Source organism: Muscardinus avellanarius (assembly GCF_963383645.1).
Source record: "Muscardinus avellanarius genome assembly, chromosome: 18".
Lineage (NCBI taxonomy): Eukaryota > Metazoa > Chordata > Mammalia > Rodentia > Gliridae > Muscardinus > Muscardinus avellanarius.
In genome coordinates, this window is record NC_137804.1 from 25221161 (window position 1) to 25245468 (window position 24308).

The window sequence follows — 24308 nt, forward strand, 5'->3', positions numbered from 1 at the left end:
GGGTGAGGCTGGTGCCGGGGCCAGCGAGGCTGGGATCAGAGCCTGCCATGAGGCAAGGCTGGTGCTGGGGCCTCCAAGGCTGGGATTGGAGCCTCCTGAGGGGTGAGGATGGTGCTGGGGCCAGTGAGGCCAGGTTTGGGGCCTACCGTGAGGCATGGCTGGTGCTGGGGCCTCCGAGGCCAGGATCGGAGGCTGCCAAGGGGTGAGGCCGGTGCTGGGGCCAGGGAGGCTGGGATTGGAGCCTGCCATGAGGCAAGGCCGGTGCTGGGGTCTCTGAGGCCGGGATTGGAGCCTGCCGAGGGGTGAGGCTGGTGTCGGGGCCAGGGAGGTCGGGATGGGGGCCTGCTGAGAGGCAAGGCTGGTGCAAGGACCAGGGAGCCTGGGATCAGGGCCTGCTGTGAGGCAAGGCTGGTTCTGGGGCCTCCGAGGCTGGGATCAGAGCCTGCTGAAGGATGAGGCCAGTGCTGGGGCCAGTGAGGCCGGGATTGGGGCCTACCATGAGGCAAGGCCAGTGTTGGGACCTTGGAGGCCAGGATCGGAGCCTGCGGAGGAGAGAGGCCGATGCTGGGGCCAGTGAGGCTGTGATAGTTGCATGTCATGAGGCAAGGCCAGTGCTGGGGCCAAGGAGGCTGGGATCAGAGCCTGCCATGCGGCGAGGCCGGTGCTGGTGTCAGCAAGGCCAGGATCGGTGCCTGCTATTTGTTGAGGCTGTAGCTGTAGCCAGCAAGGCCAAGATAGGAGCTAGTCTAAAGGCAAAGCTGGTGCTGGGGCCTACGAGGCTAGGATTGGAGCCTGCCATGAGGCAAGGCCAGTATGGGAGCCAGTGAGGCCGGGATCAGAGTCTACCGGGTGGCCAGGCCGGTGTCGGCACTTTCAAGAGTGGGATCAGAACTTGCAAAGCACGTAAAACAGAGAAATATCATAGAAAATAAAAAAATTCGGCTGCTCTCCCTAATATGCAAAACTAGGAAGAAATGGGTAATAGGAGGGAATCTAATGGAAGAAGGGGCCCTATGGAGGAGCAATTAAGGTGACCAATCAGAGGGGATGGGATGGGGGAAGATGGAATCTCTTTAAAGCACATGATGTACATAAATAAATATATCAAAGTTAATCACTAAATCAAGCATAGGATTGAGGGAGGGGGAGGGAATGGAATGGGGATTGGATAAAGGTTGATTGGATGATGTATCCTAACAAATCTTGTAATCCATTGTGATGTTTGACTACAATGCACCAATAAAAATATATTTAAAAATAATTTATAGTATATGGTGTCACAAAAGTAGATATGATCTTTTTTATTCATAATTATATATTTTTCTTAAAGAAAACCCCTCCTAAATTATAGAATTGGGTCTACTTCTGTTTGATTTTTCATTGTGGAAGTGGCTTTCCAGCCAGTTACTCTGTGTGGGACTTGACAACCTTCTGAGAAGTCTTTTCATCTTCATTTTCTTCCCTAGCAATGTGGAAAGTGAACTACAGGGAAAACACTGTCTTTTGTTACTGAGAAATGTTTTTAGCTTGCTGCCTGCTTAGAGAAAGTTGAGGTCTCAATAGTTGTTATTGCTCCTGCTCCTCCTCCTCTCCTCCTCCTTCTTCTTCTTCTTTCACAACTGGGGATATAAACCAGGGACATTCTACCTCCAAGCTACACCCCAGCCTTATTTTTTATTCTTTATTTTGAAACAGGGTCTCACCGAGTTGTGGAGGGCCTTACAGAGAGCTGAGGCTAGCTGCAGACCTGCGATCCTACTGTCTCAGCCTCCCAAGTACTGGGATTACACACATGATGCATGGCTTGCCGTGCTTCTTTTTAAAGGGAAAGGTAGAGTTTTAAAAAATATGTATTATTTAAATTTCAAAAATGTAAAAAAGAGGGGAAGAGTACAGTAATACTGGTGCATCATATACCTAAGAATAATTTTATGTTTTGAACATTCATATATTGTTTTAGGCTAGACCACAGGGATTTTTGGTCAGTAAACTTCCTCAAAATTTAATCAACTGTTCATCCATTTTAAAATAGCCATAGTATAGTCCTTTTTAAGCCATAGCTTTCTAAATGTTCTTATAGTATGCTTGAACCTACCATGCTTTGGTTGAAGGGGCCATATACTTAGTCTACTTTCCCTGAATTATTGAATTATTTTGTTCTCCTGAAATGATTCTAGTAGTCATTTTATTTATGATTTTTCTATTTTACCCATGATCAATTGAAATCTGAAAATATTAAAAGGAAAATTCCATGTTTTGAGAGAGACCATATTCATATTGTTATAATTGTTATATTTTATTATTGTTAATTTCTTATTTTGCCCAACTTATAAATTAAACATTAATGGAGTTATTTAGATATAGGAAAAATAGTATTAAATAGGGTTTAAAGCCATGATTTCAGGCATCTAGTGAGAGTCCTACAATATATTTCCCACATAGAAGAGGACCATTGTACCAGAAACTACATTAATCTTTTATATTTTTTTGGTACTGGCTAATTTCCCACTCATGCTACGTGTCCATTAAGGTTAGCAGAGAGGCCCTGCTCATCATAGCCTCTCTGGGCCCCAGACTGTTAGAATAGGGGCTACCTTAACAGCTACCTTAACACCTATGCTACAGGGAAAAGAGAACTCTGTAAGGTCGGCTACTGGCAGACCTTACTTTGCTTGGAAATAATACTTGTTATTTTCTTTTATCACTTACTGGTTAGAACTAGTCATCTAGTTTTCTCACAAGAGAGCCAGGATCCCTGTGTATGCCAGAAGAGACCCAGAAGTCTTTGGCAAAGAGCACTGATAATTACTATTATAGCAAATAAAGATTTAGCAATAGACTCTTCCAGTTCCTCTCCCTAGGAGGCCCTAAGCCTCAAATTTTTTTATTTTAAGTACACATGTAAATTTTTATTGTCATTTAGAGACTTTTCATTATATATTTTTTTAGATAGTATTAATAGAGTAGATTTGATGTACGTCAACCAATAGTGAAGTTAAATGTATTTCCAAGCTGGGTGCGGTGGCACATGTTTGTAATCCAAGTACTTGGGAGGTTCACAGTTTCTAGGCCAGGCTCAGCATGACCCTTAGCAATTTAGTGAGATCTTTTTTTTTTTTTTTTTTTTAAAAAAAAAACTTGCCGTGTAGCTTGGAGGTGGAATGTCCCTGGATTCTAACCTTAGTACTCTCTGCAACATGTTTTTTCATTATATCTGAAAAGGTTTAAAATGTAGTAATTATCATAAAGTTTTATATATGGGCTAAATATTTAATGTACCATTTTTGAATCATACTGTATAATTACTTCTTTAATAGTTTTATGTTAGTAGGAGAGCCTTTTGCTGCTAAGACAAAAGTTCTGCATGTGCTGGCTGACACTTTAACTCTTATGAATGAACGTGGCTACGGAGAGGAAGAAAAGGTCATTTATAGGACTGTCAACCCCAAATCAATCACAATGGGCCAGCTTTTTGGACAGTTTGACCCAGTGTCTCATGAGGTAATGTACCATATAATGTTTCCAACTCTCCTATTGACAGTATATATTAAAGCAAAAGATTTGAAGTGTTTTATGTTTTTACTTTTTTCCAACTCTTCCTTTTTCTCCTCAGTGGACTGATGGTATTGTTGCAAACACTTTTAGAGAATTTGCCTTATCAGAAACACCTGACCGGAAATGGGTTGTGTTTGATGGTCCTATTGATACTTTGTGGATAGAGAGTATGAACACAGTATTGGATGATAATAAAAAGGTAAATCATCATGGTTTTTTTTTTTTTTTTTTTTTTGGTGGTACTGGGGTTCCTGGAAGCCCTTCTACCTCCGGGCTACACTCCCAGACCTATTTTTGCATTTTTATTTGGAAACAGGGTCTCCTAAGCCAGCGCGCGTGGCTGGCTTCGAACCTGCGCGATCCTCCTGTCTCTGCCTCCCAAGCGCGGGGATTACAAGTGTGCGCCACCACGCCCGGCTTCATGGTTTTTTTTTAAACTGGGGATGGAACCCAGGGACATTCTACTTTCAAGCCCCAGCCCCAGTCCTATTTTTTTATTCTTTATTTTGAAACAGAGTCTCACTGAGTTGCAAAGTCCCTCACTATGTAGCTGAGGTTGTACACGAACAGCGGTCCTCCTGCCTCCGCTTCCCAAATGCTGGGATTGCAAGCGTGCGCCACCACGCCCAGCAAATCATTATAATTTAAAGCAGAGCATATTCAGACTTGATTAAGCAATTCCATGTGTTCAACAGATTATCACTAAGATTACATATTGAAAATAAATATACAGCAAATTTAATAGTTTATAAATGATCTTTTCAATGTAGTTATGCTATAGTAAATCCTTTCTTTTTATTTTTTAATTTTTTTGGTGGTACTGGGGTTCCTGGAAGCCCTTCTACCTCCGGGCTACACTCCCAGACCTATTTTTGCATTTTTATTTGGAAACAGGGTCTCCTAAGCCAGCGCGCGGCTGGCTTCGAACCTGCGCGATCCTCCTGTCTCTGCCTCCCAAGCGCGGGGATTACAAGCGTGCGCCACCACGCCCAGCTTAAATCCTTTCTTTTTATAAGCATGGTGGCGCACGCTTGTAATCCCAGCATTCAGGAGGCTGAGACCAGAGGATCATGGTTTGCGGCCAGCCTCAGTTACTTAGTGAGGCCCTCCGCAACTTAGTGAGACCCTGTTTCAAAATAAAGAATAAAAAACAGGGCAGGGGGTGTAGCTCAGAGGTCGAATGCCCCTGGGTTCCATCCCCAGATATGCAAAAATAAACACCCCAAAATAAATGTATTATATGAAAACAACTGTGTTAGCTGAGAATGGTGGCACACACCTGTAATCCTAATACTCGGGAGACTGAGGCAGGTGAATGCAGGTTTGAGGATAGTCTCAGCAACTTGGTGAGACTCTTAGCAACCTAGAGAAACCTCTGTTTCAAAACAAAACAGAACAAAACAAAACAGAACAAAATTTTAAAGGCTGGGGGAGCTGGGCGTGGTGGCGCACACTTGTAATCCCAGTATTTGGGAGACTGAGACAGGAGGATTGCAGGTTCGTGGCCAGCCTCAGCTACTTAATGAGGCTCTCTGCAACTTAGTGAGACCCTGTTTCAAAATAATAAAAAAGAGGAAATGTAGCTGGAAGGTAGAATGCCCCTGAGTTCAACTCCCAGTACCACAAAGAAAGAAACAAACAACTGGCTGGGGGTATAGTTTTGAGGTAGAATGCCCTCTGGGTTCAATCCCCAGTACCACAAAAAACAAAACTACCCCTTTAACAGGAAGGCTTGGTAATTTCTTAAGAATAAGTAGTAACTGCAATCTTATGATTTGTTATAGAATGTGTGTATGTGTATGTGTGTGTTTTACTGAGCCATGGGGGTATTCTACCTCTGAGCTATTTTCCTGACCCTATTTTTTAATTATGATTCTGATTATAGTTGTTATTATTGGGTCTTGCTAACTTCCCGAGAGTCTCATTAAATTGCTAAGGCTGGCTTCAATCTGCGATCCTCCTGTTCCTGCTCCCCAAGTACTGGGATTACAGGTCTGCACCACCACACCTGTAAATAGAACTTTTATGAGAAAATAAAAGGGCTTCATTCTTCTTCAAAACATTGCTTAGTGTATTTATGTGTAAAATATTACTTTAGGGGTATGAGATATAATAAAAGAACTAGATAATAAAAGTATTTCTAATATTTATTTTGATTGAGAGGTATAGATTAAGTGTAAAATGTGCGTAAGTATAGATTTTATATATACTCATACAGCTATCAACCAAATAATGATATGTAAGTGTTCCTGCACCTGCGAGGTTCACTCATGGACTTTCCTAGTCTGTTCATCATCCACCAGCGAATCACTCTTCTGATTTACGTGATAAATTAGTTTTTCCAGGTCTTAAACTGCATGTCAATGGAGTTATATTCTTTTGTTTGTTTGTTTGGTGGTACTGGGGTTCCTGGAAACCCTTCTACCTCTGGGCTACATTCCCAGGCCTATTTTATATTTTTATTTGGAAACAGGGTCTCTTAAGCCAGCGCGGCTGGCTTCGAACCTGCACGATCCTCCTGTCTCTGCCTCCCAAGTGCGGGGATTACAAGTGTGCGCCACCATGCCTGGCTATTCTTTTTTGTTGTTGTTGTTGTTGTTTGTTTGTTTGTTTGGTGGTACTGGGGTTCCTGGAAGCCCTTCTACCTCTGGGCTACACTCCCAGACCTATGTTATATTTTTATTTGGAAACAGGGTCTCTTAAGCCAGCGCGGCTGGCTTCGAACCTGCGCGATCCTCCTGTCTCTGCCTCCCAAGCGTGGGGATTACAAGCGTGTGCCACCATACCCGGCCATTCTTTTGTTTTTTGATCAATGTATATGAGATATTTATGATATATTTCATTTATTAATTTATTTTTGTATTAATATACTGTGTCAATATATCAAAATGACTTTCCATGTTTATTTTAACATGCTTTTATTGGTGCATTATAGTCTCACATAATGTAAATCATGTTAACAGTGACTTACATGCACACAAATTCCCATATTTATATGAAATGACACTTTTTTGGTGTGTGTGTGGTACTAGGGATGGCACCCAGGGGCAGTCTACTTCTAAGCTACCCTCAGCCTTATTTTATTCTTGTATTTTGAAACAGGGTCTCACTAAGTTGCTGAGGCTGGCTGTGAACCTGCAATCAATCCTCCTGTCTCAACTCCCAAGTACTGAGATTACAAGTGTGTGCCACCATGCCTGGCTTATGAAAGAACTTCTAAATAAGCAAATTTATTTAATTAGCATCCAAGTATATATGTAGATACGTGATCATTTACTCATGTTCCTTTTTTTCCACTCAGTAATTTTGATTGAGCTGAGGGTGGAAAGTAAACAGAAGAAATAGGGATGATTTAGAAGAGAGGGGTTAATCAGTAGAATGAAATCTAAGGATTCAGAGTCAAGTAGAAAGGTCTCAGATGAGAAAAAACCCATAAAAGTTTAGATGTATGGATTCGGTAGTAAAAATGTACACGCACATCTTTCTTATGATTTCTTTTTTATCCCTGGAATGGTTGGCCCTGGTCCTTTGCAGACTTGAGGAGAAAGGGGGTGGTTTAATTTACCCACTAGGAAAATGGGAAAGCGATCTTCCTAGGAAAACATAGAAGCATGCCTGGGCAGGCATGAGAGCGCAATTGAGTTAAAGACCTTGAATCATGATTCATACTACCATGTCTGCTCTTGTGAAATATTATTCCCCAGTCTAAGCGGCTTAGGCACTGGTGCAGGTAATGCTGCAAATCCTAAGGACATTGACACGGGAATAGTAGAGGCATCAGAGCATAGAACAGAAGTTGCCTAATAAAGCAAATGAGAACAATAGTGACGCAAAATCCTTAGGAAAGTGAAGAGCAGTGTCAGTGAGTGGGAGGACTGATGGGCCAGACCCATGGGTGGAGACTGCGATGGTTGGCAGTAATGTTTCAGAGTTATGTCGTGTCTTAGGAGAGACAATTCCAGACATGTAAACTGTGTGACTAGAGTGGAATAAGAAAAAAAATAAAGGAAGACAAGATGGTCAAGGACCCAACAGGTTGTTGTGTTGAAGTGTTCACCCTTCTGAAGACTGGATCAGGCCAGAGTTACAGAGGGAAGAAAGAGACGGGGCCAAGCTCCTCAGGCTTCAGCTAATGAGAGGGGAGCCCTCAAATACTCTTAGGTGACAGCAAATGCAGGAGTTGTCAGAGGGGCAAGAGTTGTATTTGATGGTGGAGTAGAAGTAGCCAGAAAATAATACAATAGAGTGAAGAAAACACTCTCCTTCCCAAACTGGTGGCAGATAGAATAATGTTTACTGAAATAATCTGGTAGAAGATTAAAAGTATTCTGGACTAGCACTATCCAACAGAACTTTCTGCAATGATGGAAATAGCTACACTCTCTGGGAAGGTACCCATTAGTCACATGTGGCTCTGGAGCATTTTAGGTGTGGCTTAGTGCAGTTGAAGAACTGAACTTTAAATTTTATTTAATCTTAGTTAAATTAAAAACAAATAGCTATCTCTGGATAGTGGCTGCCATATTGGGCAATCCAGTTCTAGACCATTCATTTATTTTAGAGATGAGACTGTATCCAGAAATGTTAAATGCCTCGTTGTTCTCATATAACAAGTTAGGGAATAAAACTGGGGCTAGAATAAGAAGTAAATGTAAAATTTAGAAGATCTAGTAATAAAATTAACTTGGTATATCAACAGTTAACAGTAGTAACACATTAAAAGTTAATGATAATTCCCAAGGTGTAATCCCAAAAGGATTGAGAAGGTTGGATGTCTCTAACAATAATGGGCAAGATAAGAACTTGATAGGAAAGAAGCAGTTGATAAATTCATTTTTCTTTTACATAGTTGATAAAAGAAGAAGTGGTTGTGTGTGTGTGTGTGTGTGTGTGTGTGTGTGTGTGTGTGTGTGGTACTGGGGGTGGAACCCAGGGCTTTCTACCTCCGGGCTACACTCCCAGACCTAATTTTATATTTTATTAGAAACAGGTCTCCCACTAAGTTGCTGAGAGCCTCACTAAGTAGCCGAGGCTGGCTTCGAACCTGTGTGATCCTCCTGTCTCAGCCTCCCAAGCGTGGGAATTATAAGCGTGCGCCACCACGCCGGGCAGAGGAAGTGTTTTAAATTAAAGGATACAAGGATGCATAACAGAGTTAGACTAATGGAGTTCCTGGCTTCCATTCTAATACTTATTCCCTTATATCACAGAAGATGCTTTATCTTATAATAAGAATACATTTTAAATCTGAGAGCCTTGAAATATTTTTAAAATAAATGTTTGAACAATAATTGCCTTTAGCTTTGTCTCATGAGTGGAGAAATCATCCAAATGTCCCCGCAGATGAGCCTCATCTTTGAAACAATGGACCTTTCCCAGGCCTCTGTAAGTTCATAATTTAATACAAGAGTAGTTTATTTGTTCATTCCTTGATTTTGTCAAAAGCATTTTCATTATGTGTCATAAAATGGGCTTGGTACTGGAAATACAAAGATGAATAGGACAGAGTATATGTTTGTTTAGGAAGGGTGAGAAGCGTGTTAATAAAGAATCCCAATATAGAGTTACATGCACGTGCTCTCGGAGGATGGAGGGTACTGAGCCCCCCACAGGGGAGTGAATAGAGGAGGATTGTAGAAGACGTTTGATCTGGTTTAAAGATGTAAGACTTCTCCAGGGAGGTTGGTTGGGCCTGGGCATTCCAAATCACAATAAAATGATGTAGAAAGACATGGAACCATGACATGTCTGGGGAACTGAATTGGAAATAGTTTTCTGTATGGGAACATCTAGTGTATGTAAGGCTACAGAGGTACAGAAGTCAGATATTTAAGGGACTAAGTCATGTTAAGAAGTCACTGATAATCACCAGGTAACACAGGTATAAAGGCAACTCTTATTTTTCTCTAGCCTGCCACTGTGAGCCGTTGTGGCATGATTTATTTGGAGCCCTCTCAATTAGGATGGGAACCACTTGTGTCTTCGTGGCTGAATTCCCTGAAAGGACCTCTACACGAACCAGAACATCAAGCTCTTCTGAGAGGACTTTTCGACTGGCTAATACTACCTTCTTTAAGGTATCGGAAGAGAAGATGCAAGGTAACATAATTCTCTGACCCATGCACATTTCTTTAGTTTCCATCAACTTTACCAAGTCTAAAGTCACAATGATAGAATGAATGGCTAAAAAATACAGCGTGTTATTTGTGCATTCAGTATCCAGCACTGCATTTATATCATCAGGTTTTTTTTTTATTGCTGAAGTTACCGCCGAATAACCTAGAAGTTAAATGTACTCCAGGTAAATTATTTGTATAAAGCCATAGTATCTGAACCTTTAAAAGTCCCAAGTGTTTTCTATATTTAAAAATATTCTTTTTTTTTTTTTTTTTTTTTGGTGGTACTGGGGTTCCTGGAAGCCCTTCTACCTCCGGGCTACACTCCCAGACCTATTTTATATTTTTTCATTTGGAAACAGGGTCTCTTAAGCCAGCAAAGCTGGCTCCGAACCAGCGCGATCCTCCTGTCTCCGCCTCCCAAGCACGGGGATTACAAGCGTGCGCCACCACGCCTGGCAGATATTTTAAAATATTCTAAGTCAGGCGTGGTGGCGTTCACCTGTAATCCCAGAATTGGGAAGGCTGAGACAGTAGGATTACTGGAGGCCATCCTCAGAAGCTTAGCGAGAGCCTGTTTCAAAATAAAAAATTAAAAGAGCTGGGAGTGTAGTTGAAAGGTAGAATGCCCCTGGGTTCAATCCCCCATATGTCCCCCCCCACACACATATATTAAATATGTGACTTTGTAAACTTACGTGTATATTTAGTATTTTATGAGAAAACTACACATTGTACTAGTTTCCTGAGGCTGTCATAACAACTCACCACAAACTTGGTGCCTTCAAACAATGGACACTTATTCTCTCACAGTTCTGGAGGCCAGGCATCTGAAGTCAAAATGTCGGCAGGGTTGTGCTTCCAGGGAGAATCTTCCCAGCCCTCATCCAGACTTGGGTGGCTTCAGAACTTCCTTGGCTTGTGGATACATAACTCCAGTGTTCCTCCAGTTTCACGTGGCCTTCGGCTCTGTGTGTCTCTCTTCTGTGTGGCATTTGTAAGGACTTGGGGTCTTGGATTTAGTGTCCACTGGGCAATCCAAAAGAATCTTCTCATCTCGAGATCTTTAATTATGCCTCCAAAGACTATTTTCTAATGCAATCGCATTCATAAATTCCTGGAAGTAGGACATGGAAATTTCTTTTGGGGGAACAGCATTTAGCTACCACAATACACATACATGTAGGTTACATACATACTTATACATGTTTACTTACATAAAAATAAGATTGGTGTAGAGAGAGAAAAGAAGCATTCAGTAGATTTCTCAACTTAAAATATTATAATTTAGGGATAGAAAAACTAATGCAAAAAAGAAAAACAATCAGACAACTCTACCTTATAAAGATGTGTCTTTATAGAGAAAACACAAAGAAAAGTTATTTTGTGGGTCTTTTTGTTTGTTTTAAAATTCTAATACTAAAGCAAGGCATGATGGCACACGCTTGGAATCCCAGCATTTGGGAGGCTGAGACAGGAGGACCCAGGTTCATGGCCAGCCTCAGCTACTTAGTGAGGCCCTCAGCAACTTAGTGAGACTCTGTTTCAAAATAAAAGAATAAAATAAAAAATTGGAGCTGGGTGTAGTGGCGTACACTTGTAATCCCAGAATTTGGGAGGTCGAGACAGGAGGATTGCGGTTTGCGACAGCCTCAGCTACTTAGTGAGGCCCTTCACAACTCAGTGAGACTCTTTTCAAAATGAAGAATAAAAAATAGGGCTAGGGATGTAGCTCAAAGGTAGAATTCCCCTGGGTTCCATCCCCAGTACTGAAAAAATAAAAAATTGAGCTGGGGTATAGCTTGGAGGTAGATTCCCCTGGGTTCAATCCTCAGCACCAAAAAAAAAAAAAAAAAAAAAAAAAAAAATCTAATACATACATTGTAAATAATACAAAATAGGATTCATGTTTTCAAGTAAAAAATGATGGGCTTTCTTTTTATAATTCTATACTTTTTATATCCAGCCAGTCCCAAAGAGCTGTTGATTGTCCCTCCTGATAATGTTTCTGTTTTCTCCTTTCCTCTCCCATTTCTCCAGACATTTCCCTGCTGTGTTCTTCCTGTTATAGTGGCTTCAGTTCTGACCTTCATCATTCCCTACTGAAGCAGTACAGTAGAGACACTCTGGTCCAGTCTACATCCTATATTAGAATGGAGATTCTAAAACAGACTCATTCCTTTTACCTTTTTATTTTATTTTTTATACTTTTACTGGTGCACATTACAGTCTCACATCATGATGTAGTTTGGTGAGTTTTTCTAGCTTCCTCCCTACCCTCCCCCTTCCTCATACAAGATATTGAGGTTGACACTGATATTCTCACATATGAACAGGATGTCAGTGGAAGTGTTTCCTTCACTCGCTCTCGCTCCCTTCCCCTAGATCACCTCCCTCTCGGCATTGAAGTTTCTCCATTATCTAAACTCACAGTCACTCCCTCGCTTCTGCAGAGGAGAGAAAGCATGTGACCCTGGGACTGGCTAATCTCACTTAACATAATGTTCTCCAGGTCCATCCATTTTCCTACAAATGATATAATTATGTTCTTTATGGCTGAGTAGAATTCCATTGTGTGTATATCCCATCATTTTGTTAATCTGTTCATCTGTTGATGGGCACCTAGGTGGGTTCCATAATTTGGCCATTGTGAATTATGCTGCTATAAATATGGACATGAATGTATTACTATAATGTATTACTATAATATTCTTTTTGTGTTGTACTGGGGGTGTAACCCAGGGGCTTTCTACCTCCGGGCTTACACTCCTAGACCTATTTTATATTTTATTTGGAAACTAAATTGCTGAGAGCCTCACTAAGTAGCTGAGGCTGGCTTTGAACCTGTGCGATCCTCCTGTCTCAGCCTTCCAAGTACTGGGATTACAAGAATGTGCCACCACGCCCGGCTAGTATTCTGATTTCAGTTCCTTTGGAAAGATACCCAGACGTGGTATAACTGGATCATATAGTGGATCCATTCCAAGTTTTGGAAGGAGTCTCCACACTGATCTCTGTAGCAGCTGCGCTGATTTGCTGTCCTACCAAGTCTGTAAGAGCTCCTATTTCCTTCTTGAAGATGCCGTTCTAATCGGGATCAGGTGCAATCCCAGTGTAGTTTTGATCTGTATCTCCCTGATTGCTAATGATGTAGAACATTTTTTCATATATTCATCGGCCATTTGTATTTCCTGTTTTGTGAATTCTCTGTTTAGTTCAATTGCCCATTTCTTGATTGGGTTTTTATTTTGTAATGTTAAATCTTTTAAGTTATTTGTTTATTCTAGTTATTAGTACTCTATCAGAAGAATAGCTGGCAAAGATCTTTTTCCATTCTCTATTTTACTTTACTTTAAAAGCCTTCCTTTACTTTTAATGAGATTTTTTTTCTTCAGTTTTAAGTGCAGTTTATGACACTCAAAGACAAAAGGGTTGTTAGTTATAATGAGATTTTTGACACAGCCTGTAATGCTTTTTGGGATCTGACCTTCGTCTGCTTCTCAGCCCTTATTTTTGCCCTTCTTCCTTCACACGCCATTTTCACATCCTACAGAACTTCCTTAATCATGTGTCTGCCACATCTCCAGTTCTTTGAATGTGTAGTTTTCCCTGCCTTGAACATCCTTCCTACTTTATTCACATAACTTACATTTTCCTCCCAAATTCAGCTCAGCTATTGCTTTCATGGGGAAGCCTTCCCTGACTTAACTTCTCCCATTTCCCTGCTTCTGTGCTAATTATTTATCCCAAGAACTCTACTTCTACCCCGAGACTTCCTCTGTCCTATCATTATTGTGCCATAATACTTTTGTCTAATTTTTTTTTTTTTTTGGTGGTACTGGGGTTCCTGGAAGCCCTTCTACCTCCGGGCTACACTCCCAGACCTATTTTTACATTTTTATTTGGAAACAGGGTCTCCTAAGCCAGCGCGCGCGGCTGGCTTCGAACATGCGCGATCCTCCTGTCTCTGCCTCCCAAGGGCGGGGATGACAAGCGTGCGCCACCACGCCCGGCTGTCTTTTTTATACTGCTCCTTTTTAGGACTTGTAGTTTTTCAATATCTTTTAGCAATGGTTCAGTGGATGTGTAAATATAATGTCTTTCATAAATGTTTGTTGAATAAATGAATGACTCTAAGAAATTTCATTCTTACTATTCTTAGAATGCTATTTATTTTCTAGAAATAGATAGTTTTTATTGGTCAGAGAAATTATAATAAGAATATATTATATACAATTTTGTAGTATGATATGTTCAACTAAAATGTTTCTGAAATATTTTCTATTTTGCCTAAAATTTAAATTATTTAATGTTATAAAGATCATGTAGCCGGGCGTGGTGGCGCACGCTTATCATCCCCGCGCTTGGGAGGCGGAGACAGGAGGATCGCGCAGGTTCGAAGCCAGCCGCGCCTGGCTTAGGAGACCCTGTTTCCAAACATAAAGTATAAAATAGGTCTGGGAGTGTAGCTCGGAGGTAGAAGGGCTTCCAGGAACCCCAGTACCACACACACACACACACAAAAAAAAAAAAAAAAAGATCATGTATGTTCTTATCAGTTTTAAAAATAAAGTATTTGTCTTTTTATTCTCCAAATAAGATGAAAGTTATATAAAAGTATCTTATTCTTTTCACTTTGCAGGAACTGATCTCTACGAGTAATAGCAACGTGGTTGTGTCTCTCACACGCCTTTTTGAAGTACTACTCTGTAATGTGGTAGAAAATGATCCTACTAGCAAGCACATTCGTGTGTGGATTATGGTTGGTTTTACATTTCATGTGGGCTTAAATTACAGAATAAAATATACTCCTAGCAAGTGATAGTTATATTGAGAAAGACATTTGCAAGATCCAGAGCTGGGTTTTTGTTGTCGTTGTTAATCACTGAAAAAATAGCTGAAGACAGGAAAGTTGCCCTGTCCTGGAATTCTGATACTAAAAAACTCCTTAAAGAAAATAAATATGCCAGAATGAACTGACACTTTCCTATTTTTATGAAAGATAATAGTCTGATAAACACTTATAAGGTTATTTAATGTGTGTGTGTGTGTGTGTGTGTGTGTGTGTGTGTGTGTGTGTGTGTGTGTGTGCTGGGGATGGAACCCAGAGGCTTTTACCTTTGGGCTACACTCCCAGACCTATTTTGTATTTTATTTGGAAACAGGGTCTCACTAAGTTGCTGAGAGCCTCACTAAGTATCTGAGCTTTGAACCTGTGCGATCCTCCTGTCTCAGCCTCCCAAGTGCTGGGATTACAAGCGTGCGCTGCCACGCCCAGCAAGGTTATTTAATATTAAGTTCATTTGGACTTCAGGTGATTTGGTTTTATCTTAATATTAAGGCAACATGTAAGCAGCTATGGAATCTAGGTGGAGCACCACAGGCAGAATCGTCTTGGAGGATTCGGGTCATGAAGTCAGTAGTCTTGGTTAGCTAATGTTTGGAATTCAGAAAAGAGAAACCATAGTGGTAGTGAGCAAAGGAAAGGGTTTGTTTTTGTTGTTATTTTTTCTTGTGTAGGTCTCTCATATACCTTTCTTTCTTTCTTTCTTTCTTTCTTTCTTTCTTTCTTTCTTTCTTTCTTTCTTTCTTTCTTTCTTTCCTTCTTTCTTTTGCCATACTGGGGATTGAACCCAGAGTCATTCTACCTCCGAGCTACACCCCTACCTGTATTTTATTATTTTTATTTTTTTTGAAACAGGGTCTCATTAGGTTGCGGAGGGCCTAAGTAGCTGAGGCTGATCACAAGCCTGCGATCCTCCACCCTCCTATCTCAGCCTCCCAAGTATTGGGGTTACAAGCCTGCACCACCACGCCCGACTCTGCGCTGAGGTTTTCTGTTTTCTTCTAGCCTATGATAATAACAGTTCTCTCCTACTCGTTTTCCTTTACCTTGTTGCCACGGAAACTCTTCTGTCTCAGCTATCCCACATTCCAGGGCACTCTTTATTTCCATCTCCCTTTTCACCTTTACATAACTCCACTTTAGAAAAAAATTGGACAGACATGTTTGAAATATAATTATCTACCCCTTTTCCTCTCTAGGTTTGTTCTGACTTTCACAGGACTAGTTCTTAACATTTTGTCATACAATCAGAATTACCCTTTATAAAATTAAGATATCCTACAAATAGTTCGCCTCTGCTATAACTTTCAGAATAGATATTTTCTGAAAATTTTCATCCTTTTGGTAAACTCAAACTTTCAACTTTTTCAACGGGTTCAGAATCATTTCTAAAGACTTATATAAGTTGATATCTGGTTGAAATTTTTCTTGTAAAACATGTTTGATTTAGCCAGGCATTGTGGTTCACGCTGTAACCCCAGCTTCTTCAGAGGCTGAAGCAGGAAGATCTAGATCAGACTCAGAAACTTAGGGAGACCTTGTCTCCAAGTAAAAAAATAAAAAGAGCTGGTAATATAGCTCAGTGTTAAAGCACCCGGCTCGATTCCCAGTACTGCAAACACACACACACACACACACACACACACACACACACACACACACACTGTTTAATTGTTTATTTTTACTTACTTATTGGTACTGGGTAGTGAACCCAGGGCATTCTGCCTCTGAGCCACACAGCCAGGCCTATGTTATTTTGAAACAGAATCTTGCTAAATTGCTGACACTGACCTTGAACCTGTAATCCTCCTGTCTCTGCCTCCCAACTATTGGGATTACAGGCATGTGCCACCATGCCCAGTCTTCCTCCTCCCCACCCCCCACTTACTAGAAAGATACATAGAGTAAAATTCAAAGGCAAAAGTAGGTTTTCTGTTTATACCAGTCCCACAGCCATCATCAAGATAACTATCCCCTGTATGTGTATGTTTTTACATGTGTTAACATATTATATGAACTAATTTGCATTCTCACAACGTATCTTGGAGATTGTTCCATATGATTACTTAGAGTTGCTTTATTTTATTTTATTTAATTTATTTATATATATTTTTGCGGTACTGGGGATGGAACCCAGAGGCATTCTACCTCTGAGCTACATCCTCAGCCCCATTTTTGTTCTTTATTTTGAAACAGGGTCTCACTGAGTTGCAAAGGGCCTCACTAAGTAGCTGAGGCTGTCCGCGAACCGTGATCCTCCTGTCTCAGCCTCCCAGATGCTGGGATTACAAGCATGCACCACCACGCCCAGTGAGTTGCTTAATTTTTTAACAGCTGCATCGATGTCTTTGTATAGCATAATCAAATTGAGCAGAACCCCTTTTGAAGAACATTTGGATTGCTTCTGATCTTTTGCTATTTATAAATAGTGCTACAGTGAATATTCAGTGCATATATCGTTTTCGCAGGTGGGAATATACTTGAGGATAAACTAAAAGAGAAATCCCTAGGTCGTTCAGATGGACATTGAAATGTTTGATGGCTATTACTAGAGAAATGACTCTTCAGTGGCTTAGCGGTGCTCCATTCCACTCTATATACGTACATGTTTTTCCTTAAATTTCCTTTAAAATAATGACTACAAATTAAAACTTTTTTCACCACCAGGCTTGCTTTATATTCTCTTTGATTTGGTCCATTGGAGGAAGCTGTGATACAAATAGTCGTCTTAGTTTTGATATTTTTATACGATTAATCATAACGGGAAAAGATGAAGAACACCCAGTGCCAGACTCTGTGGGTAAATGGGAATGCCCATTCGATGAAAAAGGCCTGGTCTATGACTACATGTATGAGGTATGACATGGAATGATTGTTTTTTTTGTTTTGCTTTGTTTTGTTTTGTTTTTTGGTGGTGCTGGGGTTCCTGGAAGCCCTTCTACCTCCGGGCTACACTCCCAGACCTATTTTTACATTTTTATTTGGAAACAGGGTCTCGTAAGCCAGCGCGCGCGGCTGGCTTCGAACCTGCGCGATCCTCCTGTCTCCGCCTCCCAAGCGCGGGGATGACAAGCGTGCGCCACCACGCCCGGCAACATGGAATGATTGTTATGATAAGATATAAAATGCAAAATCCTGAATCAGTAGATAGAGCTCTTGTAAACCTTTTTACTCTAAAATAGGTGTATATAGCCTTAACTGTGATAAAAATAAAAGCTAAAACTTAAAAATTTATACAAATAAGTCAAGAAATGTTTACCCAAGCTTGCAAAATTGCCACCATTCAAACACACAGCTAGAAAATAGTAAAAGATTCTTACAGCCAGCTACAGCTCCAAAGCAAAGTCCTAGACTCTGGCTACTTGCCAGTTATTAACTCTTTTATTACTTGATAAGAGGAATCCTAGAGATCCGAATCAGAGAGAAGGGAGATCAATTACATGGAGAAGACAATAATGCTTGGGAGTGGTGCCCACTGGGAGGCACTCAGGCGTTCAAGACAAGACCTTGTTCAGTACTGTAACATCTAGTACAGCCTTGCCGATACGTCCTGGTAGACTATCGGCCTGAATAAAAATGCCAATGAGATAAATTTTAGAGAAACAAATACAAAGAGTTCGTGTGATGTTCTGTTTTTAGACTATTGCACATTTAATTCACAATATAAAAACATGAAATCAAAGTCCATCAAATTTTAACTTGGGATACATTATACTGGCTTTAAATAAATACTTGAGGAGTGGTATATCTGGGTCATATGATGGTTTCATCTCTAGTCTTTTGAGGAGCTTCCATAATGATCTCTATAGTGATCATACTAATTGAAAATTTCATACCAGCATATAAGAGTTCCTATTTCCCCACATCCTTGCAAGCATTTATTATTATTGTTTGTATTTTTTTGACTTTGGGATAATTGTTTTCATTTGTTGAACAGGAACAAATTACACAAAAATATTCATCTTCCAGTTTAAACATCACAGCATCCATTTGGACCTAACAACAAAAAAATTAGTGTCATGTTAAAAGTCAGAGACTCGCCAGGCGTGGTGGCGCACGCTTGTACTCCCCACGCTTGGGAGGTGGAGACAGGAGGATCGCGCTGGTTCGGAGCCAGCCTCGCTGGCTTAAGAGACCCTGGTTCCACATAAAAAAGTTAAAAAATAGGTCTGGGAGTGTAGCCCGTGGGAGTGTATCCCGGAGGTAGAAAAGGCTTCCAGGAACCCCAGTACCACCAAAAAAAAAAAAAAAAAAAAAGTCAGAGACTCAGGGTTAAAGAATAAAGGTTACAATATGTTAAAAATACTGTACAGCACATAAAATTTGAAATTTCTTCATTAAATTGAATCATCAGAATCTCCGCCAAGTTTTCCATATCTAAGCTTATTTCTGCAGTATATCCACATTTCACCTCTACCTCTCCCCTACACACAGTTCTAACCTGAGGTCGAGCTCAGCTGTTCCTTTGGATCTGAGCAGTGCTGCCCTTACTGAACCCTCCTTCATCGCTCTTTTTATCAACAAACACCTGTTTTTATTGGTGTATTGTAATTAAATATCACAGTGAGATTCAAACACATGTGCACACATCCCTTGGTGCATTTTCTTCCGCATTCCCCCTTTCCTCCCTGCCCATACATGTTAGTGTCATTGGTAGTGACACCTTCTTATATGGATGTATTGAACTGTTCCCTTCCTCATTCCTCATTAAGAAAGTATGTATTAATTAAATCGGGTGGTAGATTCATCAACATTGGCTCCAGCTGCCCTTTTTTTCGTTTGTTTGTTTGTTTTTTTCAGGGTCTCACTAAATTTCTAAGGCTAATCCGGGACTTGTGATTTTCCTGTCTCAGCATCCCAGGTATCTGGGATTTACAGGTGTGTGCAACTACACCCAGCTAAGACTTAAAGTTTTTACGGCAAACAGTATGAGTATTGAAAAGAGTCTTTCAGATCTAATAAATGAATGGTTGTAATATTTTAAAACATATTCTCTTGTAGTTGAAAAATCGAGGTCGCTGGCTCCACTGGAATGAATTAATTAAAAGTGATTATTTAGAAGACAAACGTATCAAGATTCAAGATATCATTGTTCCTACAATGGACACAATCAGATATACATTTCTAATGGACTTGAGTATTACTTATGCAAAGTAAGGAACTCTGCTGTATTTGTGAATTTTCAATGTAATAGAGCCATTAGAATAGGATTAAGACAATTTTTGAAGTAAACTCTGGAGTCATTCAGTTTTAGGTAGCTGATGCCTGGAGGGATTAGAAATGTCTAAAGTGACATCTATATTATTGGCAAACCTAGATTTTCTGTTGCCTACTCCAAAGCACTTGACATCATATTTTGTAACTGTAAGTCGCTTTATATTTCTCTTATTTGTAACATTAGTCTAAAAGCCAGTTGCAGTGTTATTGTTAAAAGCAATGCATTCTAGCTGGGCATGGTGGTGCACACTAGTAATCCCAGTACTTGGGAGGCTGAGACAGGAGGACTGTGGTTCGCCGGCAGCCTCAGCTAATTAGTGAGGCCTTTAGCAACTTAGTGAGACCCTGTTTCAAAATAAAAAATAAAAAAAAAATAGGACTGGGGTGTGGCTCAGAGGTAAAATGCCCCTGGGTCCAATCCCCAGTACCATTATATATATATTAAAAAAAAAGCAATGCATTGTAAGTGGGGTGTGATGGCAAACGCCTTTAATCCCAGTACTTGGAAGAATGAGACAGGAGGATCACAGGTTCAGCAAGTAGCAAGACTCTCAGTAACCTAGGGCAACCCTGTTTCAAAACAAAAAATAAAAAAGGGCTGCATGTGAAGCTTGGAGTTGAATTCCTCTGGGTTCAATTCCCAGTTTTTTTTTTTAAAGCTATGCATTCTAAAGGTTCAGTGTGCTCCTAAGAGCATGATCTACATTACACTTAGCATTTTTCTAGTATGTCCTATGCCAGAGTTCTGATTCCATAACTTAAGACGAATATTAAAAATATTAAAAACTCAGACTTAAATCAGACTATATAAAAATCACATAAGCTGGACATGATGGCACACATCTGTTATCCTAGTATTTGATTTGGAAGGCTGAGACAGGAGGGCTGCAGGTTCAAGGAGCCTTAGCAAGTAGTGAGACTCTTATCAACCTAGTGAGACACTGTTTCAAAGTAAAATAAAATAGGGATGGAGGTATAAATTGGAGGTAGAAATCCCCTGGGTTTAATCCCCAGTACTAACTACACACACACACACACACACACACACACACACACACACACACACGTATATAAAACTGATCAGAAACCTGTACACGCACTATAGCCATCTTCATATCAACTTTTTTTTTTCCATTTCCCTTACTGAGAGTTGAACCCAGGAACATTCTACCACTGAGCTATGTCCCCAGCTCTTTTTATTTTGGAGCAGGATGTTGTTAAGTTGTCAGGCTGGCCTTGAACTTAGATCCTTCTTTTCTTTAATTTTAATTTTTTCTATTGGTGCATTGTATTCATACATCATAATGGAATACAAAACTTGTGTAGCCAGGCGTAGTGGCGCACACTTGTAATCCCCACGCTTGGGAGGCGGAGACAGGAGGATCGCGTAGGTTCGAAGCCAGCTGTGCTGCCTTAAGAGACCCTGCTTCCAAATTTAAAAAAAAAAAAAATAGGTCTGGGAGTGTAGCCCGGAGGTAGAAGGGTTTCCAGGAACCCCAGTACCACCAAAAAACAAACAAACAAACAAACAAACAAACAAAAAACAACAACAAAAAAAAAACCAAAAACCAAAAACCAAAAAACTTGTGTAGACATACACGCACACATCGCCCAGTCAGCCCCTCCCCAGTCCCCACCCCAACCCCTCCCCATCCCTCCTTCCCATGCTTGGCTTAGTGGTTGACATCGCATTGTTTGTTTAAGTACATTACATCCTGTGCTTTAGAGAGTTTCCTTCCTTCTGCCTCAGCCTTCCAAGTAGCTGGGATTAAAGGCATGTGCCACCTCGCCCAGAACCAAATCACTTTTTTTTTTCCCCCTTTTTTGTACTTGGGATTGAACTCAGGGACATTCCACCTCTGAGCTACACCCCCAAGCCCTTTTTATTTTTATTTTGGAGCAGGGTCTCACTAGGTTGCTGAGTCTGACCTGAACCTGTGATCCTCCTGTCTCAGCCCCCCCCCCCCGTACTGATATTACATGCAGATGTCACCATGCCCAGTTTTACGAGTGTTTTTGTTTTGTTTTGTTTTAAAGATAAAGTCTTGCTAAATTGCCCAGGCTGGCTTCTAATTTATAATCCTCCTTCCTCAGCCTTCCAAATAGCTGGAAGTACAAGTGTGTGGACCGTGTCTTTTTAAATGCTTTTGTATTTATAGCAACACAATCTGTTCAAAGAATGTCTATTACTACCAAAGTCTCAGCAGCATTAGGCGAAAGTGTGTGTCAGTCATTACTTTTAGTCGTCTTTCATAATATAGTAACTATGCGTAAAAATGTGAATTTTAGATTAAGTTGTCATCTAACTCCAGCTCCCGTTGGTAAAAATGCATTCTGACTTTCTTCCATTTTGAACCATGCATTCTTGTTTCCATAAAGGCCACTGCTTTTTGTGGGTCCAACGGGCACAGGAAAATCAGTGTACGTGAAGGATAAGCTCATGAATCACTTGGAAAAGGAGCGGTACTTTCCTTTTTATGTTAATTTCTCCGCACGGACCAGTGCTAATCAAGTTCAGGTTAGTTCAAATTCAGAAACATGAATCTGTAATTATTAATTTTTGCCTGATTTAATAAATGTTTAAAATTATAAATGAAAGAGCAACTGTATAAATCTCTTATGAATTTAAGGAGAAAGTGTCTATCTTAATAATGGATTATTTAGTTTCTTCACTTCTTTTAGCCTGAGAAGCAAAAATTGATCTCTTAATTGGAGAAAGAAATGTAAGAGTAAGAGAAAGAGGAACACGCGCACACACACACACGCCCCAGGCAGTAGTGGGTAGGTGATTGTTCTTTCTAGACTCCCACCTATAGTATTTAGGGGCATTTGCTGCTCACTGGACCGTGGTCTGTGACTTTCTATAACAGAAACCATGTAGTTTTGCATCTCTCCCTTTGCCTTTAAATATGGTAAGATGAAACTACGTCATGAAACCTTTTCTTTTTCATTTTTTCTTTCTTTTTTTTTTGTGCTACTGGGGATTGAACCCAGGCATTCTGCCTCCTAGATACAGCCTCAGCCCTACTTTTAATTCTTTATTTTGAAACAGAGTCTCAGTAAGCTATAAAGGGGCCTCACTAAGTAGCTGAGGCTGGCTGCAAACCTGTGATCCTTCTGTCTCAGCCTCCCAAGTACTAGGATTACAAGCGTGAGCCATCATGCTCAGGTCTCATAAAACCTTTCCTTTTATTTTCTTTCTTTCCTTCTCTCTTTCTTTCTCTCTTTCTTTCTTTCCTTCTTTCCTTCTCTCTTTCTTCTCTCTTCTTTCTTTCTTTCTTTCTTTCTTTCTTTCTTTCTTTCTTTCTTTCTTTCTTTCTTTCTTTCTTTCTTTCTTTCTTTCTTTCTTTCTTTCTTTCTTTCTTGTGGTACTGGGGATGGAACCCAGGGGCCTTCTACCTCTGAGCTACACTACCAGACCTATTTTATATTTTATTTGGAAACAGGGTCTCTTAAACCAGCACGGCTGGCTTCAAACCTGAGCGATCCTCTTGTCTCCGCCTCCCAAGCACAGGGATTACAAGCGTGTGCCACCACGCCCGGCCGTAAAACCTTTTCTAATTAACACCTTTGGCATCTGTTCCTAATGTTATGGCTACTCATTCTTCCTGACTCCATTTTTTTTTTTTTTACTTTGAGCCTATAAAACTCCCTTAACTTAAAAAAAAAAAAATCTTACATATTAAGAGCTTCTTTACTGTGGAGATTTATTTGAATAAAAAGTAATAATTTTGCTATTCGCTTTTACAATGGATAAGCCAGTTCCAAAAATATCAGTTACAAGAAAGCATCCATATTCATGTCAACTATTAAAAGTTGGCAAATGTTATAACGATTAGTGCTTTTAAGTATTAAATTAATTAGGTGGTACACGTCTATAATGTCAGTACTTGGGAGGCCAAGACAGGAAAGATCACAGGTTCAATGCTAGCTTCAGCAACATAGCAAAACCCTATTTAAAAAAACAAAACAAAACATAAAAGGGATTTAGGGTGTAGCATGGAGGTAGAATGTCCCTGGATTCAATTCTCAGTACCAAAAGAAAGAAAAGAAAGAATGAATGAATGAACTAAAGAAAGTGCTTTCCAGTGGCACACACTTGTTATTCCAGTACTTGGAAGGCTGAGACGGGAGGATTGCTGGTTCAAAGCCAGTTTCAGCAATTTAGCAAGGCTCTCAACCACTTAGTGAGACCCTGTTTCTTTTTCTTTTCTTCCTTTTTTTCTTTTTCTTTTCTTTTTTTCTTTTTCTTTTTTTTTTTTGTGGCACGGAGGATGGAACCCAGGGGCATTGTACCTCTGAGCTACACCCCCAGCCCTATTTGCTAGTCTTTTTATTGTTGAAACAGTCTCACTGAGTTGCTAATGACTTCACTAAGTAGCTGAGGCTGTTCAGGAACTGTGATCCTCCTGTCTCAGCCTCCCAAATGCTGGGATTACAAGCGTGCGCCACCATGCCCAGCTCCAAGACCCTGTTTCTAAATAAAAAGTAAAATAGAGCCTGGCATGGTGGTGCACGCTTTTAAACCCAGCAGTTGGGAGGCTGAGACAGGAGGACTGCGCGGGTTCAAAGCC

General features: G+C 40.4%; 1 protein-coding gene across 1 annotated transcript in view; it reads left to right on the forward strand.

The window, feature by feature from the left end:
* The window catches only part of DNAH12 (dynein axonemal heavy chain 12), a gene marked incomplete at both ends in the record, with an annotated part of 212727 nt that overhangs the window by 90712 nt on the left and 97707 nt on the right, over positions 1 to 24308 (forward strand). Inside the window, 8 exons of the mRNA XM_080715991.1 lie at positions 3318 to 3501; positions 3614 to 3754; positions 8857 to 8940; positions 9466 to 9654; positions 14314 to 14433; positions 17185 to 17373; positions 19519 to 19670; positions 22114 to 22252. Coding sequence (XP_080572117.1) covers positions 3318 to 3501; positions 3614 to 3754; positions 8857 to 8940; positions 9466 to 9654; positions 14314 to 14433; positions 17185 to 17373; positions 19519 to 19670; positions 22114 to 22252 — 1198 coding nt within the window. The remainder of the gene's footprint in view (positions 1 to 3317; positions 3502 to 3613; positions 3755 to 8856; positions 8941 to 9465; positions 9655 to 14313; positions 14434 to 17184; positions 17374 to 19518; positions 19671 to 22113; positions 22253 to 24308) is intronic.